General features: G+C 38.2%; 1 protein-coding gene across 2 annotated transcripts in view; it reads right to left on the reverse strand.

Annotated features, from left to right (window-relative positions):
• The window catches only part of LOC117295320 (dmX-like protein 2), a 75,875-nt gene that overhangs the window by 42,936 nt on the left and 12,613 nt on the right, over nt 1–20,326 (reverse strand). For both annotated transcript variants that reach the window (XM_033777894.1, XM_033777893.1), the window contains exons 2-10: nt 18,935–19,060; nt 13,495–13,572; nt 11,219–11,297; nt 8,181–8,361; nt 5,535–5,601; nt 4,762–4,931; nt 3,737–3,916; nt 2,726–2,859; nt 455–573 (exon numbers count right to left, since the gene is read on the reverse strand). In XM_033777894.1, the coding sequence (XP_033633785.1) occupies nt 455–573; nt 2,726–2,859; nt 3,737–3,916; nt 4,762–4,931; nt 5,535–5,601; nt 8,181–8,361; nt 11,219–11,297; nt 13,495–13,572; nt 18,935–19,060 (1,134 nt within the window). The remainder of the gene's footprint in view (nt 1–454; nt 574–2,725; nt 2,860–3,736; nt 3,917–4,761; nt 4,932–5,534; nt 5,602–8,180; nt 8,362–11,218; nt 11,298–13,494; nt 13,573–18,934; nt 19,061–20,326) is intronic.

Genomic DNA, 20,326 nt, shown 5'->3' on the forward strand with positions numbered 1-20,326 from the left:
ATGCTTCACATGGGATCAGGAATAACACTACAATCAGAGTCCAACCGTTTGAGTGTTGAGTTACTAAATGGCATTCAACAGAGGACTGCACTAGTAAACTGTTTCTGCTTCACATGGGATCAGGAATAACACTATAATCAGAGTCCAACAGTTTGAGTGTTGAGTTACTAAATAGCATTCAACAGAGGACTGCACTAGTAAACTGTTTATGCTTTACATGGGATCAGGCATACCACCATAATCAGAATCCAAAAATCATCCAAATAATGATATACAGTGCAACAAGTTGTTAGCCTTTTTTTATCATACCTCATTCATAACTAATCAAATATATTGTTATTATTATTATTATTATTTTCTTGTACAAAGCTAACAAAGACCTCTGGCACTAAATTCAACCCAAACAACAAAGAGTTTGAATGGGTTTTAAGGGAAGGGGAGGGGGGGCCCTGACCTGAAGAAGTGTTTCTGCTGCTAATGTGTACTGAAGCTCCTTGTTGTTCAGCCAGTTGACCACAAAGTTTGGTGTGCTACCCTTGGACATCTTACCCATAGCTGGCAGCAAAGGGATATCTGTAGATATTAATAAATCCGTTAATCTTAGGTTGTTGTTTCTTGTCAACTCTTCTTTGTTCAACCCCAAATTAGATAATAATAATTCACAGTTTTTATAAAGCCGTTTATCGAACTTGTGATTGCTGAAAGCATTCAGCATTTTTTCTACAAAGTATGCAGACCTACCCTTGAATTATAAGACCCCTTTATTACCTAGCACCATGCAATAACTTTACATGTGCTGTGCTACCTATGTTCTCTCGAGGGCCCCATAGCGCAAAGCATACACCAGAGATGCCAACATTGAATTTAAAAAAAGAGTAGCATCTCCCCAAATGTTAAGGGCGAGCGCAGCTTGGGCTCCCTAAACCGATCTTTCTATTACTCTCTACAATGCTAATTAGCTCATTTTCAGGCATTGTTGTGAAATAACAATTACCTGTATGCATCAACAGAACAGCTACAAATGTTTATAATGGCCAGTGAAAAGAAACTTGAAAAAAAAAAACTGATTTCCCTCATCTTCTGACTATGTTTCAAAAATAAATGTAACATAAAAAAGGGTGGCCTTACTTAAATGTAACATAAAAAAGGGTGGCCTTACTCAAATGTTTTTGTTTTAATGATCAGAAATGCAACAGCAAGCTATTGGGAGAGAGGAAAAAAAAAAAAAACGTGTCCGGATTTTGGGCCAAAAATACGTGTCCGTATTTTGGGCATTGTCTGGACATCGGCACTACAATTACTGGTAGGAAAACATGGAAACTGTCTAGCTTAGACCTCACAGGCCACTCAGTTGAAGGTATTTTTGTTCAGAAGGTCTCCTTTTTTTGTCGCCATTATTTCGTACTTTTTTTTGCCAAGCTTCGATGAAGTACATGTACAGACAGCGTGGGCACAATAATAGTGGATACATGAGGAATGAGGTTACTGTGACACGTATAGCTCACACACAACCTCATTCCCCACGCACGTGTGCACTATTTCCCCATCGTGTAATAGAGATCAATGGGTACGATCTTGCAGCAATCACTAGCGTAAAAAATGCACACTCAGCCGGCCAGCCAGCGGGGGAGGGCACGCAACAATCATTACGGCGACACACGTACATTGTTCGAGTGAATTCGCCGCTATTATTCAACACTGCATTCAAAAATAAAAAGTGTGTTTTTCTTTTCTGTTACAATTGTTTTGATATTTTTCTTAATTTTTATTTCCACTTAATAGTTCATTCGTTGTTTGCATGTATTGTACGATTTAATAAAATTATATTGGGCGGCTTGTTTAGCGTGTTTTATTGAGTATTATCGTAGCGTCGTAGTCACGGCTCGAAATCGTGTATGTTGGTATCTCTGATACACCATTTTAGTCTGGGGACAAGACTTAGGTCACACAGAGAGGCATACAAACATAATCTGGGAACAAGACTGAGGTTACACAGTGGTTCGCCCCCTGCAGTTTTGCTCTTAGATAGAGTTACTTGCCTGTTTACAATGTCATTTCATATGTGTCCCCTTATCGGAATTTTGTTGTATTGCTCTTTAACCATTTTGATGTATAGACTTGCTTTTTTAACGTATATCATTTTATGTGTGTTTATCTGTGTATGTCTATGCTTGTTTGCCTTTTTAAATTGTTTAGTGTTTTGTATTATCTTCTGTGCTTTTTTATATGCCCCCTCTTGCCTTAATGTATTTTTAGGGTTTTAGGAGACATACTCCTTTTGGCGACAGTTATTTTTTAAACTTTTATGCTCTCCTGGGCACCCCACTGTTGTTTTACTTTGTTTTCTTAAATATTTTTAATGTATGTACATGTGCTTGTAAATGTGATTGCCCCAATAAATATTATTATTATTATTCATATAAAATCTTAGCCAGGGGACAAGACTGAGGTTACACAGTGGTTCATATTAAATCTTCCTCAGGGGACAAGACTGAGGTTACACAGTGAGGCATAGTAACATAGTCTGGGGACAAGACTGAGGTTACACAGTGGTTCATAAAAATTCTTAGTCAGGGGACAAGACTGAGGTTACACAGTGTTTCATATAAATTCTTAGTCAGGGGACATGACAAGGTTTCACACCAGACATCTTAGTCTGGGGACATGACCGAAGTTACACATGGCATACAAAATCTTAGTCTGGGGACATGAGTGAGGTAGTTACCTGTATTAGGGTTGATGGTAGCAGCGATATGGAAGTGTAAGGGTAGACCTCCGTGGCCATTACTCTGCTGACCTTCCTGGGTACCTCCACCGGATGAATTAGCTGAAGTTCCTCCAGATTTCCGCCTTCGTTTACTGAGAAAAGTCAAACAAATCCCAGGTACATGAACAGTACTTCAACAATCATTTTGCAAAGTATAAAGCAATGTGAGGCTGTATCTGAACTGGCGGCTCTGGCTAGATTAATGCTTAAGTTCAGTTTGTCCTTAGCAACATGCTTAGCAACAGTTGTAGCTGTAGCTGTAGCAGCTGATTCAAACACGGCCTTAATAACCTTAAAGGGAAGATGTGTACATTTGGTAATCATTCATAAAATTGATGGCAATCAAAATTTACTTGGTTAGAAGGTCGGCAGCTTTTGATAGTACAAAGCCTTTAGAGGGTCATTTCACATCAAAGAAATGTGGATATGGAAAAAGATCTCATTTTTATCCCCAAAGTTTTGAATTTGAGGTTGTATATTTGAATTACACATTAATCTAAATTTTTCTGCGAAATCTCAAAAAACGCCAACACCTTTTGAAATGAAATGTTCACAGGTTAGTTTGAGTGTATATAATATCTACATTTGTATAGAATTAAAACAATTGAATACTTCAATACAAGGAATGAGATCAGGTTAGTTTGAGTGTATATAATATCTACATTTGTATAGAATTAAAACAATTGAATACTTCAATACAAGGAATGAGATCATGCTTTTTCCTTTTCAACCATTCATTCATTCATTCTTGTTTCCATTCATTTTATTTCCACATCAATGCAAAAAATAAGAAGCAGAGGTATATTCTTTATTAATACCTAAACAAGTAGATAAGACTAAACAAAGAGGTGAAGGGAAATTGAAAGAAGCAAGCTTGTCGAGTGCGAATGGCGTCATTTATATTATTTGTGCTCCAAGTTATAATATACTTACAACAACAAATAACCATTAAGAAGGAATATCACTCACCCTCCTTTCATGCCGAGACTGAACTGTGGTCGTCTACTCCGAGTTTCTCTTGACTTGCCAGCCATGTTAGCGGTGTGCGAAGAGGACTCGACAAGCTGGCTGCTAGGGAGTAACGTCTCGCTCCATAAACGACAGATGTTATCCCGACAAGAGGTAACCAGGACATTTGCGACGGTACCGCTGTCATCAAAATAGTCGTTAAAAACAATTTTGTTTAAAAGGGTAAATTGGTCAAATGTGGCACAGTGATCGTGTGTTTTGGGTTTTTTTTGCAAGTCGCCACTCACACAAGGCCTGAAGGCCACTTCAAGGTGTGGGCTACAAAAAATTGTTTCCAGAGGCCGATGCCACCTACTCCTAGGGCTGAAACAAAGTTACCCCTTTTTACAGATGTAGGCTTGGGTATCATCAATCCGTAGCCTGTAGAGCAGAAAGCACTACCTCCCCAATTGTACATAGCAAGTGTCACGACCGGGATTCGAACCCACACTCTGCTGATCAAACACCAGAGCTTGAATCCAGTGCTCTAAACCGCTCGGCCATGACACACCACAATGCATAAAGTAAGTATCTTCACATTGATTGTTGTATGGTGGGGGGGGGTGTTGGCACAGGGGAATTGTAAAGACTGAGGTGCTCCACAAGGAAGTTTATGGACAAAGTCTATGGTAAAGTGTAAAGCACAGTGACAAAAGAAGAGCAAAAAAATGTTTCACCGGGCTGTCATTTTGCTCATGTAAGCACATAGTTGTTTTACCATACACAACCCATGCAGTTGAATGGTTTCAAATGGTTGAGTCAACTCAATGGGAAAATGTTGCCAAGAGTAGGAGTTAATTCAGCCAATGTTTGTAGGAAAGACATGCAAAATCCAGTTAATGAGGCCAAAATAAGTTGTGTCAGCTTCAGGAACACCATTAAACTATTGATAGGTACATGTACATCATGTGCTCTTTCAATAAAAAAAAATGCCTTTAAAAAGAGTAAGAACTTTTGAACGTTAAGAATACAAGACCTACACGTACCTTGTCATATATTTACTTGTGCGTCTCCATGAAAAGCCAGTGACTGCCCTTGGATGGGCAATATACACAAAGCTATAGCCATCTCCCTTGGTTGGCTCTGCAGTAGTCTGGGTACCACACTTGAAGGCTGGTTTCCGAGTCTGGTACCATATTTTGACGAGTCTGTCGGCCTGAATTTTTGAAAAATTTTTGAATAACAATTAATGAGTAACTTGTCTAAACAAGTTATTGTTAATACTTTGATGAATATTCATAAATACCCTAGACAGTTAAGGCAGTCCTATTGGTTGATAGGTGGTCACATGACCATGTTTAAGACCAGTTGGCTAAAGCGCTGATTGTATGCTTAAAGTGAAACCCATGTTTGGCTTCCGACAGGCACCTAGGAACAAAGATATTGAAGAAATAGGATGAATGCCAATATAGGGCTATATAGCTCAGTTGGTCAAGCGTGGGCACGTTAATCCCGAGGTTGTTGGTTCAAATTTTGCCCTATCAATTTGTCTTTGTTCAATCCCAATCCTGGCAGTGGTTTATAACTTGATTTAAAAAATAATAAAAACATCCCATTATAGTTATCCCAGGCTGTCGCTTTCCAGGTTGTATCATAAATTTGGGTGTGATCCCTGGTTAGACAGCAGTAAACAAGTGTATGGCTTCTGACTGGCACCCTCGCACAAAGATATTAACAAAATAGGGAGAGTGGAAACATAGGTTCAAACTCCTGTATGTTCAACCATTATATTTAATCTTTTAAATTTAATTGCATTTACCTTTCCTGCAGATGCAAAGAATTGTCCATCGTGGGAGAACAACAAGTGGAACACGGGCGTGGCTGTCCTGTAATGAGAGTGATTACAATAAACATAAGATCAAAAACTCAATTGATGAAACTGGTATTTGAAAATATGAAGAAAAAACTCTTGATGCAAAACAACTTATGTGCAAATTTTGGGCAACATGTGAACCTTCACTGAACACTATTTGTTATTACTCAAAATAATTGTTAGCATAAAAAACTTAAGTTGGTAACTTGCAAAACAGAGCAGTTGATAGTATAAACCGTTGTGAGAAACAGCTCCCTCTGAAGTTTTTGAGAAAGAGGTTTTTTCTCACTCAGGCGTGAAGCCTTTTTTTAGGCATCTGAAAGCACACAAATTTGTGCAACACGGGCGTTTTTTCTTTCATTATTCTCTTGCAAGTGAGTAAAAAGAGGAAAACGGAACATAACAAAACGTTAAGCCTCTAGCATTTGACGTTAAGCCTCTAGCATTTGACGTTAAGCCTCTAGCATTTGACTAGTTTTTGTTGTGTAATTTCAAAGGGTCTAAACTTAAGATGAAAAGTACAAGATTTTTGTACATGCATTTTTTATTCAAATGTCATAAAAAAGTAATTAGTGATAAAATGGTAGTTTTTAACTGCACATCAACAACCATTAAATGTTATGAGCGCTGTGCATACTGCTCAATTTTAAACTTTGTACTTGTAATATTAAAGGCAAGCTTCATGTGAAGCAGACAACCATCCAGTCTGAATGGTGCTAAATACACAATGTCTATTTTTCTATTTTTCTATTTACGCGCAGACAATGTATATGATTTCACACTCACATCAGATTATTTCATTAAAATAGTAAATGGCATAGCAAGAGCGCTGAAAAGTGACTTGTTTAAGAGAAACACAAATCGAATTGACAGTTTTAATAGTCCAATTGAAATGTGCCCCTCTAGAATAAAATGATGCCCTTTACCCTAGTTACCTTGGTACCCTAGTTTCCGTGTGGCTGTCAATCATAAATTTAGTTTGATCAGAACACATGGAATAGTATTAAATACTTTGTGTAAAAAAAAAAGTATTTACATGTAGCTTTCCTGAATTTATTTTTGTATGTATCAAAATTCTAAAGCGTACAGACAAATCAAGCTCCTACTATATTAACCATTGAAAATTAGCCCATAGAAACAGCCCAGTAATAATACAGAACCATCCATCACCATGTTCACTTTCTCAAGTAACGGCCATTTTTAATCAACCATTTGTCAATAATAATCAACCCACCTGGAATAATCACGATTGATCAGCCATTATTTGAGGGGCAAAATTGGTATTTGTAGACGTGCACATTAAAGGGACATGTTGCCTTGGATCAGGCGAGTTGGTCTACGAAAAGCGTTTTGAAACCGTTTGTTATACTCTGATGCGATGCGGGTATCCGTTTTTATCGGCGTATAATATATACAGATCCAGATCCAGATAAAATGCATATTGGTTGGAAAGATGTTTTATAACAAACAATACAATCCACACAAACACGCATCTAAATTGCATGGTTTTCCTTATAAGTCGTGAAATAACACGGCACACCATTTTATGGAGTTAAGTTTCTGACTCCATAAAATAGCTGACCGTGTTAGTTCGCACAGTAAAAGGAAAACCACTCAATTTCAAGGCATGTTTGTGTGGATCATTATATTCTACTTTTAAAACATCTTCTTACCATATCAATTTTATAACAAACGGTTTCAAATGCCGAACTCACCCGATCCAAGGCAGCGTGTTCCATTAACATGTACAACCTACATGTCTGTGTTTTTAACAGCGCAAATCCCATCTTCCCTTGTGTACATTTACACTTCACCAAGTTTGATATTTTACAAAATGGTGCAGCCAAGGATTCTCAGAAAGTCTACCTGTATAGTGAATACAACAAGCCAAGAACCCAATGGAGACAAGACAAGGAAGGAAGTTTCAGTTTTTCGATGTGGGAGGGAAATCCCATGAGAATTGTTCCAGAGGAAAACCCATGCAATCGGGTAGTGGCTGAAAATCAAATGATGTACAATGTAGTGCTACATTCATGTACATGTAGCGGCATGATTGGGTGATTCAAACCAGGGTCCTTAATAATAATAAACAGCACTTACACTATTTGACAAAAAATACCATTTCAAGTTTAAGTCAAAAGTCAGGGATTTTAAATCTTTGTTTGACAAATATTTTTGCTGAACAAAAAAACGAGTTGGGCACCAGCTAGAATGCAAACTGAATGTAACTCGGGTTGGTAACCTGTTTCTGCTAAGCAATACTACTCTGTGCTTAGCGAGTTGTTGTGCTTACAGGCTTTATGAAATTAACTTAGGATTAATCTTAGGGCTTAAGACGAATTAAGTTCTGTAACCATAAACGTTAGGACGCATTGAACCCATCCTACGTTAGGATTTATCCAAGCGTTTTGTGAAATCGGCTGCAGGTCCCCTGGTTAGCCACTGAAAACGTTATGAGCCAACCCTGTTTATCATAAAATTATCAAATTTATGGTTCCTTTTTTTTAATGGTTCATTTATTTTAAAATGTCATTGCAGCACATTGCTGAAATGCGACATAATTCACAAATGTTAAAAACAGTTCATACTAACGTGCATTGCCAGATATTCTCCCATTGACATCCCTTGATGGTTGTTGACGCTTTGGGTGTGGTGGAAGGGGCAGAGTCAGCAGCAGTGCCTCCCCCTTCTGTTGATACATCTTGGGGAGGGCCATCTTCCTTACAACTTGCCCATAGCTGGATTGAATCACTGCCTGTGAGAATCCTGGAACCTGCAAATATATAAATATGTCGTATTGTCTCATTTAAACAAAGTTCATCAATTTACCGGTGGCTGTTTTGTCTGTAGTTTTAATACATGCGTATCTTGGGGTCGGTTTTTTTTTCATTGTTGTATTATGGCAACTCTACTTTCTAGATAATATTATAATAATAGTTTGACCATCTCACAAGCTAACTTCAGTAATTTTTTGCTATTTTTTCTGCAAAATGAAAATGGCCTTGCCCTTTCAAAGGTGAACACACTCACAGTGTGAGTGAACCGTTGAGGCATAACTGTATTTTAAGTAGTAGCCAGCGATGATTTGTCTTAAACAGCTTATCCTCCCAGGTTTTTTTTTTTTTTTTAACTCCAAAACACATCCAACAAATACATGTATTCTCTAGCTATCAGTCACCATGGAAACTGTCTGGGGACATCCAATGAATATTCAGACAATCTGTATGACATTTATCTGGGCCATCAGACAAAATGGAAATAACACAGCAACAGTGCTAACAGTGCCATTGAACTTAAAGGGATTATGTATTGAATTACATCATTAGGGTTTTTGGAAGACAGACTGAATTCTTTACTTTGATCAAATTTTCAGCAAATTGGTCAGGTTTTCAAGAAATAAGTTTTGATAATTATTTCAAGCAGTTGTAGTTGTTTGTCTGGTATCTTGTAAAAATGTGCTTATTTCAATGTTCCCAATGAAAATAAAGATGAAAGTGTTTGTACACAATTTACTCACACGGTAAAGAACCGAGTGCTGGGTGACAATTTACTAGCTCAGGGGGAGTGGGAGAGGGGGGGGGGCGGACATTGACAGATACAGGCCATTTCCTGGCTATAACACCTACAGATAGTCCCGGGTTAATTTGAAAATAGATCAACAGCTCACACCGAGGTCGACATGTCAGAGCAGAAATGTCAAGGATTACTGTCTCCCGTCTCAATCTCTTGGCTGTGTTCCTTGAAAGCTCTGCAATTTATTTATTTGTTTCCCCCACAGTATACTTTTATTCAGCCGTTCTTTTGCCACCATGTAATCAACCTGAGGCCTGTGCTGGTGCCCCCCCCCCCCCCCCATCTCCAGGGTGAAAGCAGAGCCAACAGGCAGACATGTAGAACAGTCTGCTCTGCCTCTATCAACAAGCAACTAGATCAACTGCCATATTTCCCAAGAAGATTATTTCTGATCTATTCTACAAGTTATGCAAGTATGTTAAGGAGAATGGACGATAAAGTGTAGATTCGTGAACAGAATGTACGAGCCGAAGGCGAGTACATTCTATTCACGAATCTACACTTTACAGTCTATTCTCTGTCTTAAACTATTTCCCCAATTGGTTATATATAATTAACAGTTTCAATTGATTGGGTTTCTCAACAGTGACAACACTGGTTATTCGTATACGTTAACCAACCTGGTGCCCTTTCAAAAGTTCTAAAAGGAGGTGCCCTTCACTGTTTATCAGTATGCCCTTCACTGTTTATCAGTATTATTATTTTTTCGCCAAATGTCAAGGCACAAGTACAAAATGAATTCAATGCACAGAATAATAAGTCACAGAAATCAGACAATCAAAAAAAAACGTATCCAGCTATAAACCAGCACAAGAAAAAAGTGACTTGTGAAAGTCAACCACTCCTTTAAAACAAATTTCCGTCTGATAAAAAAAATACAGGTTTTGATTGAAAACCTCGTCTTCGAAAGTGAAGTGAACAGATTTCTTGTAGTGGAGTATACATAGGGGAATAGGCACGTGGAAATGTACACACGTATACTCCTGGCTAGATGTGAATTTGATTTCTCAAGAGATGGGCTGAAGACATGTCTGAAACGCTACTTTTGGTGGTAAATGAACGCACGTAGCTTAAAAGCTTCGGAACGTGTGGAGAATTTCTAACAAAAATATTCTCAGCAAAAGATTTTGATGCTTTGCAAGGTGGTGGATGGAAATTGATATCTGTCTGTGGTAGAAACAACCTGGGACATGACATGTTTATAAAAGAGCCACAGAGCCTGGACTTCCTGCAGGCACGATTTCTACTCAATCCCCTCTGAATGTGGTGCATAAACAATTATTCTCACAAGTTTCAAGAACATCAAGTAAAATTATATCTGAAGTTAAAGCCAGTAAACACTTTCGGTAAACAGTATTGCCCAAGGCCCACACTTCGTGTATCACAACTTATATATAAAATAACCTGTGAAAATTTAGGCTCAATCGGTCATAGGAGTCGGGAGAAAATAACGGGAAAACACATCCTTGTTTCCGCACGTTTCGCCGTGTCATGACATGTGTTAACTATAAATCCGTAATTCTCGATGTCGAGAATTGATAATTGTTTTAATGTTTTCTCAAAAAGTAAAGCACTTCATGGAATAATATTTCAAGAGAAGTCTTTTACCTTTACCTTCTGTAAACCCTGTAAGTTATTTGTAAATCTGTGAACTTTTATTTTATTTTTTTTCTGTTCAGAAAGTGTATAATGGCTTTAACTCAATAACTCCGCATGAAGTTATTCTAAAAGGTTCAAACGAGATTCTTCAGAAGCTTGACTCTTCTAACAACTGAGTTGGGCAAGACAAAAAATTGTTTTTGAAAATAGGAAGAAGGGTTATGGGTTGGGTATTTTTCTTTTTAAAAGCTCGCCCAACACATTTTGAAAGACATCAGGCTTGGGCACTTTTCAAAAAAAGATGTTAAAACTAATCCTTATTTTATTTTTATTTATTTATTTATTTTTTTTTGGGGGGGGGGGGCGGTCTAAATGTTTTTCTTGCAAGAATCATATCCGATAACAAGAGCAAGTTACATAAAAAAAAAACTGTAAAAATTAATACAATCATATATTACCATCATGGTTCCACGACAAGTTGGTGACCAGGGATTCAGTCTTGAAGCTCCCAGTTCGATACCACTGGTACTCTAATTTCTGCAAGAAAGAATACAAGAATTGTACATTTTTTAGTCATGGAATAAAAAACTCTGGCAAAGGGTTGAAACATCTAACTGAACTGCTAGCCTTAAGCATCATGAGATCTGAAATGATTATCTTCTCTTTCAACAAGTCAACAAGTTGAAATAGACCATCGTGACCAAATGGTTAGACTGCAGGACTTCAAAGAAAGATTAAGTGGGTTGGAATCCTACTACTGCTAACCACTGATTTCACAACGACTAGACTCTCCTAAAAACATTGCTTTGTAATTTTCAAATGTAGCTGAAACTGCTACCATGGCTACAGTCCAGTCAGGTAAGTTATATTACATACATGTTTATTCACAGTGAGTAGGAGTTCATGTCATGGCCAATAACTTGATCTACAAAAGGTATCAAAACCCTTTAAAAATAGTGGGAGTGCGTCAGAATCAATTTTGGTAACACCATGATAACACAGACTCCATTTACCTGAGCCACAGCTAAATTCTCAGGCTGGTCACTGAACCTTACAAAACCCTTCAATTGTGCATCAACACAGCACATCCCCCTGTTGATCGGGTAAATCTTCACGCTGCATTTGCAGAGTGTACGGAGCACACTTCCTGCCCAGTCCACTTTGGCAAAATTCAAACACGACCTAAAAAGGTCTGCCGACAGAAACGCGAGGAAATAACGCATCGTTACTTAGGCATCAGCTGGCCTCTTTGCATAAAACATCCCCCACTGATGGGATGTACAGTCTTCCCATTAACATCCAGGAGGCGATGTCCGTATGGCTTTTTGTACAAAACAAAAACAAGCATATGTTCCATCACGGTCAGACAGCAACATGCAAAGCTGTTCCAGTTAAATTATTTGCAAACCACTCAACTAAAATGAGACTGAAAATGCACTTTGCATACAAAATGGCATGACAATAATTACGTGAATGTGTAATTGTAAGTACATATGCATCGTTGGTCTGGTAGACAAGTAAATTTGCTGGAAATTATAAGCTTTCACGTTAACGTTCAGGGCCCAATTTCATAGAGTGGCTTAAGCACACAATTTTGCTTAAGCAAATCCTTGCTTAGTAAAATCAGATTACCGGCCAAGACTCCACTCATTTGGTATGTTAAGTAAACAACAGCTAAATATCAGTCACAAGCAATGTATACTGCATGAAATTTTTGCCAGTAACATGTGTAAAATAAGCGAGCTATTTTCGTGCTTAAGCAACAATTTTTGCTTAAGCAGCTCTATGAAATTGGGTTGAACAAAGACAAAATTGATGAGAATGGGATTTGAACCTGCGACCTCCAGATTAGTATGCATGCGCTCCAATAACTGGGCTTTAGCCCCACATGTATGAAGTCAGTCTCCCTATTTTGTGGATATCTTTGTTCGGGGTGCCGGTCAGAAGCCATTCAACCTGTTACTCCCAGGGATCACACCCAAGTTTACAATACAACCTGGGAAGAAGAGGGATCACCCTCGAACGTATTGACAAAATAGGGAGACCACCAACAAAGGGCTTGAAAGCTCAGTTGGTTCTAGCAACAAAGGGGTAAATAAGGTAGCTTAGTTGGTAGAGCACCAGCACGTTAACCCGAAGATCACAGGTTCAAATCACGCTCCAGCCAATTTCTTTGTCAATAAAGTTTAAGGTCTTAACTTTACTTTTTTGATAACTGTCTAGCCAGATCAGTGTATACGAGATAGCCTAGTTAACGACTATGACTTGATCACCATGTGAACATGCATTGAGGCATAGGGTTCCCATAGCAACACCCTTAGTAACAGCCGTAGCTGTAGCCAGACATTGCCTCAGCTTGCCATTTCAATAGTCCCAATTGGAATGAGAGAATACTTTAATGATCTGAGCTGGCAGTACTCCAGCCAAACCACTTTGATCAGAACTTGTTTTTTTTCCCAGCAGAATATTTTGTTGGCAAACACTACACATAATCTCTCAAAGTCCCCATGTTTTACCCCTTTCATGAGAAGTCTTGAAGTAAAGTCAAGGATGTATGTTGCGGGACCTGAAAGAGTTTTGTAACCCAGACTATTTCATGATTTCTCCCGAGGCCCCGATGACCTATTTTTAAATGTTTCCGTGGGATTCTCTGCTTTTACGAACGAGTTATTAGAGCTGTTTAATCATCACTTACTCTAGATCCTGTTTTAACTCCCGTCTAGTGTCTACTTACATATGAGCTTTTCTTGAGTGTCGGCACTTGGGGGGTAGGCTCGAAGATGAAAACTTGATTAGCGAAGGAAGCAGCAATCTGAGGTTGAAGGGAAAACAAATGTATGCATTAAAAGCGAATATTTAATTACACAAATAAAACTGTGTATATTTTGTGTAGATTCAGTACAAAATAAAATGATGTAACATGTTATTTTTGTATCAGGGATAAACAATATAAATTTTGTTCACCCTTACACCAATGTGTTTTAATTTAAGAACGGTTTACTCAAGGTTCAAACTGCCTCCAGCCACCAGGCTAGGCTTGTGCCTTGGGTTCAAATCCCACCCGAATGATTTGCCTGTGAATTTTTTTTCCCCACACAACTTGGGAATGTACTTACTGAGTATACAGTGCTTAACACACATCGGTGTAATGGGAAAACAAATTATACAAAGGATGAAGTTTTCATCACACAAATCTAAGGAAATAATTTTTTGTAATTTTTGTAACTTTGTTTCAGTTTTAAAAATGGACAGCATTCTCCTGTATTTCTTTCACTTTGTGGTGTTGGGTAGAGGGTTGGCTGGATTTCTTATGAAATGTTTTATTTGAAATGTTGGCATCCTTCTTCCTCCACTGCATGCACATTACACTGATGTAATAGACCAATCCAGTAGGCTCCGCCCACAACGCATGTGTGAGCAAGAACACGTGGGGCTCTCCAATGCCTTTCTGCACAGCTCTGCCGCGCGCGCCAAGATACGCGCATGCATGTCAGACCTTAGTGTCGGACCTTCGTTGCGTTGTGATTGGACAATGCACAATGGGGCGGAGCTTAATGGATCGGTCTATTGTGAGGCCTTGAATTAACCCACGGCACTCACAGCAATTGCCCTGGTGCCATGTGTATTTGGGAGTCAAAAATTTGACTCCCATAAATGGCCGACCGTGTTAGTCTACAAGGTAAAAGGAAAACCGTGCAATTTCGAGGCATGTTTGTGTGGATCATTGTATTCTACTTTTTCAACATCTTTCTACCCATATGCGTATTATTTAAAAAAGTTACAAACGCTTTTCAAAGACCAACTCAACCGATCCATGGCAACGTGTCCCTTTAAGGCCTGAAGTGCCCGATTGTTTTCTCTTCCAATGGCACTCTACTCCCAGCCTTGGCTTCCCAGGATCGAACCTCCATGATATTGTATTATGTCATGCACAAATATATTGAATATTGAATTTTATAAAAATTGTATATGAGCAAAAAACATGCCTGTTGCAGATTTTGTTTAATTTATCGAAAACACTGTTAACCCCATTCCAACAAATTCTACATCACGCTTCAGTATTCTACCAACAAATTTGCTCTGACATTAATCTAACTGACCGACATTTTATCTTGAATGCTGGATACGACGGGGTGATTGATACTCTACAACAACAAAATGGAAGAATATTGCCACAATTGAAACGCTCTAACACAAAGGTAATTTCCTTTCTAACGGTGTCAATTTAATAAGACAAAAATAAATACCGTCGCATGTATGAGACCTTGGTGACCAAATACCTACATACAATGGAGTGTATCTGAGTACACCAACATGTATGTGTGTAGTGTGATCAATAAAGCACTTAGACATGTACAAATTGCTTCGTTAATTATTCACAAGCTAAAAACTGCACCATGCCACCCTTACCGATACGACTGACGTTATTAATTTACTTTATTCATTAGTGTACAGCCACGATCATGGGTACACAATTTTATCGTGTTCATTTTATGAAGAACAGTTTGAAAACCACTTTTATCTCATTGTTATTTTAGATAAAGTTTAATTTGACATTTGCTGTGTCAAATCAATAATGAATAAAAAACGCTTAAGTTGGTCGAATACAAGGGTCCAATTTCATAAAGACTGTAAGCACAAAAACTTGCTCAGCACAACAAAAAAAACCGTTCCTTAGCAAAAATAGGTTACCAGCCAAACACCGTTCAGATACCATTGCTGTGACTGATCCCCTGATCAATTCTTGCTTCTAAAGCCAAGAAATTTGCTAAGCAGAATTTTCTGCATAACAGCTTAATGAAATTGGCCCTGATCTGCAAAGAGTTGCACAATATTGCCTCGATGCCCCCTGGTCAATGCCTTCGTGGCCTTGAAATGGTCCAATAGGAATTCATAATTTCGTCAAAGGGAGCCCTTTCCCATGGACTGTGTTCATTCACATTGTTTTGACCGTTTTTTTTTCATGACAAACTATTATAATAATATTATCAGTTTTATAACAGGTGACTCATTTAAAGGTGACGGTCAAAGGAGAATCACTGTCGTTGACGAAATCAAAAATTTAAGAGATGAGTCTCTTATGATGGAGTTTGGAAGATGAATTATCACTAGTGTCTTTCAAACTGTCTTAGCGAGGCGCTCAATGAGACTACACGCTGAGCTTGGTCAAGGCTGTTTAGTTGCAGATTGCAAGATGAGGTTGTGAAAAATGACAGTATCTGGGGAGATCTAAGTTCTTGGATTTCATGGGTACTGCAGATCTCTACTTTAAAGGCACTGGACAGTTTTGGTAACTACTCAAAATAATTGTTAGCATAAAAAAACTTCCTTGCTGGAGAGCTGTTGATAGAATTAAACACTGTGAAAAACAGCTCCCTGAAATAACATACTATTTAGAAAGCATTAATTGTTCACTCAAATATAAAAAGACAGCTCTGCAATGCTCTTACCAAGCAAGTTTTTCTGGCCATTAAATTTATAAGACACCAACAACACCATCACCATCCCTATCTAAGGGTAAACAAACAAATTATAGACACATAAGGCTTTAACCTTATCACTTATAATCAAATTTTTGATGTTTTATAATGTAACCAATTATTAGGAGGAAATACCACTTTCGATACATTATAATGTACATTAGGGCGAATCGTCGGGACATTAAATATTTTTCTGCGGAAACAAATCAAAAAATTAACAAACATGTTTTAACATTAATAGTTAAAATTCACACAACCATCCCATTCCTTTCTGTATAAAATCAAAATCCATCTCCGCAATTTTCTCCCATCTCCTAGCCTCCCCTTCGTTCAAATTTCCCCACTCGCCCCGACCAGATACTCTTATATTACCAAAGCAGCCACTCCAATTACAGGACTACAAGGCTTATGTCTAAGCCTAATCAATACACGAACCCACACGCACACAACACACGGCCAGCTCCATATCGATGGACAGCCAGCCAGAACAACCCTTCCAAACCAAACCGTAGACACCACAGATCCACCTCTTCTAACGAACTCTTCCCCCCCTTGCTACAGCGTTTCATTTTAAATGTCAGGCCCCCTGAGCATGAGTGTTAAAGATAAGGTAATTACGTAGTAAATTTGTTTGGCCACACAGTTAACGAAGAATTCATCAACTCTGCATAATAATACACGTGCGGTGGTTGTACGTAAGGAAATTGTTCAGGGCGTTGCAATAAGGAGGGCAAAAACAAAACCACAAAACTGAAGACTGCTCGGATCTGGCACAAAAAGGCTGAACTTAATGAAGGTTGCTTAGCTGTACTAGTTTTATTACATAGGCCCTACCATGATTGGTTTTTGCCAATTGATGTAAAATCAGTCGTTGGCAATCTACATTGAAACGATTGATTTTTTTTTTTTCATTAGATGAGGAGGCGGTCTATTTTGCATCCTTGTGGGGAAATCCACAGTTTCGTAAATTGACCTTCGGAATTGGAACATAATGTCATTCTAAATGACACTCGTCTGTGTGACACTATGACATCCACAAAACATGAATGTCATAATATAAGCTTCATGTCACTGACTGTGCCAAACTGGCAGTTTTTTCCATGTTGTAGATTTTGGGCTCCCTTCTGACATAATTGTTTTCTCCCATTTTTGAGTGTAAGAGGTGGGTGGGAAACTCCCACACACCTTTAAAAAATAACATCCTTATAACGATTTTCAGGGATTTGTTGTTTTGTTGGGGTTTTTTCTTTCAAGTTCTTCCTTAAAATTTTACATATCTCAAATATTAATTTTTGTTTTGTTATCTGATCAGCAGTTCATTTCTGCATACAGTCAGTGTACAACATACAAGGTTTGTGCAATATGCATGCGTACATGTGCAATACAACTTAGAATTTAAACTAATTATGGTAATAAGTTACATCAGTAGACTTGGATATTGATTAAGTGTATAACGTGCATATATTTGTATACGTATTGTTCCTACTTGATACACACATGGGTATTCCCTACATTTGTTAAAACAACATTTGAAATTTATTTATGTTCATTTTTTTAAAGTGAATTCAATTTTTTTTACTTATTACAAACTTTGACCACTATCCGGTACACCAACATCAAATAATTCCTTCACACTTGTGCTGGCTGTAGACACAAATAACTAACAACAATGGCAATTGTTGTCATCATGAATGTCCTTTTAATAAATCATTCACACCTCAACACATCATTACACAGTGTGTAAACACTCCGCCAGACATTTTTCTACTCGGGACTAATCTTATGCCGTTTGTAAATCATTTAGAGAACTTAACGCCACTCCATGACGCAAATGGGGAGGTGAAATTTCTACGTCATAAAACGACTGATTCAATCTGGCAATTTAAAATGTCCTCAGCTGTCAATCCTGAGTTGGGTTTTATTTGGTAGCAAGTTTTTGAGAAAAGTAGTTAAAAAACACAGAGCAATGTTTTCAGGAGAGTCGCGTAACCATTGACATGCTAGCTAGAGAAATTCTTATATTAAATTTCAGCACCTCAGCAAGTAATATTTTAGGGGAAGCTTTCTACCATCATTATCTTTAAACTGTTTAAATTTAATGTAAATCTGTGGACAACGTGTTTTGTATAGTACAAAAAGTACCCAAACACTTCATATATGTTTTACAGTGGTGAGCTGAAATATACATGTACATCATAGCATGTAAATGTAGCATGCAAAGAGAAAGGAACACAAAACGGGGTATAAACGGGACAGGGAAAGAATCACTAGCGGGGACCTGCACGAAACTGGAAAACATGGGTTATGGACAAACAATGCAAGCGAAGAACGTTGCCACTGCACGAGATCACGCAGTATTGGTTCAAGATATCACGATCTCATACTAGACAATGTGACGAGAAGAAAAGTTTTACCATGTTTTACAGGACTTGGGAAAGTATACCGTGCTAACACACATCGGTGTATGGGTAAATATAAAATATAAAAATTAAGCGATAAATTTAATTTTAAAAAGAGATCAAAGGGGGTTAGAGCACGTAGGACAGGGAAAGGAAGGGGCACGCAATGGTTCGTTGGATGGGGGATCGGTGAAATCGACCACAGTGCGGAACTCTAGCGGGACTCACGCATAGCAAGGGTTTCCCGCTAGTAAAGACAATTAATAACATGCCCCGCCCCCCATTTAGTTGATACCTTTCCATTTTCCGTAGAGCAGTCGATGCAGCCAACTTGGATGTTGCCTTGCTCTTCTCCTGGGATGATCTGCACCCTCTGGAAATTACTGGATAAGATAACGACGTCACATCCCGATGCATAGGCCTACCAACACAAAGAAGAGATAATAAAAAATGAATTAGAACACTTTCAAATGATAATAAATTTATCAAATGGGTTTGTCGTTTTATATTTCCAAATTAAGCTCTGCATAAATTTGTAAAAAAAATTATATATCAATATATACCACAAGAGAGACTGACTGAGTAATTGTAAATCTATTTGGATTGAACAAAGACAAATTTACTAGAGCGGGACTCAAGGTCCACTTAACTATGTTTACTTAACCATGTCCGCTTAAGCTATTTGGGTAAAAATTTAAAAAATTAAAATAAAACACCCAAAAAACAAAAGAGAGATCACAGGGGGTTAGAGCACGTGGGACGGGGAAAGGAAGGGGCACACAATGGTTCGTGGGACGGGGGATCGGTGAAGTCGGCCACAGTGCGGAACTCTAGCAGGACTCACGCATAGCAGAAGCCCTCAGCTTTTGGTATAAGTAAAAAGCATTTTGAGTTTGAGTCCCACTTAAGTCACTTTTTCTTTGTTCAAACCAAAAATGAAATATAAAAAAATATAAAAATAAACATTAAAAAAAAATGAGAGTTTTGGAACGCCCTTTGGGTTTGGAAAATGGTGAGCATACATGTAGGCCCCTGTATGGGGAAATGCCTCAATGTTCACTGGATCCATCACATGACAAATACTGAACTGGTGATGAAACCAAAACAATCTATTAATAACAGCATCGTCTGGGACTAGCAGGGCACTCATACAGAAACATCAAAGAACCTGTCTCGCAGCTTAGCACCAGGGCCCATTTTCAAATAGCTGCAGAAGCACAACAAATAAGCTAAGCACAACAAAATAATGCTACCCAGAGTAAGGTTACCAGTCAAACTACCATGTCGCATGTACAATTTATGACTGGTATCAAGCTCATTATTGTTAAGCAGGGATTTTTAAGCACTATTTTCTGCTTTAAAAGCAGATCTATAAAATTGGGCCCTGGTCACCAAAACATTGAAGGAGAAATGGGGGGAAGACGAAAGCTCAGTGACATTGGGGTGTTTCCAACGAATCCACCCAAACTTAATAAGGGATAATAAAAATAATAATAAAGAAAACAAGTAATATAGCGCGGGTATCCACCTAAAAAAAATGCGCTCATGGCGCTTGAGGAGAAAAAACAAATTAGGACTGTGGATTGTGTGAGTATAGTTGTTTGAACAGGTGAGATTTTAAGTTTGTCTAAAAAAGACCAAAATGGGCAAATCTCAATATGATTCCGACCTCGGTCAACTAGAAAGA

Source organism: Asterias rubens, chromosome 10 (assembly GCF_902459465.1).
Source record: "Asterias rubens chromosome 10, eAstRub1.3, whole genome shotgun sequence".
Lineage (NCBI taxonomy): Eukaryota > Metazoa > Echinodermata > Asteroidea > Forcipulatida > Asteriidae > Asterias > Asterias rubens.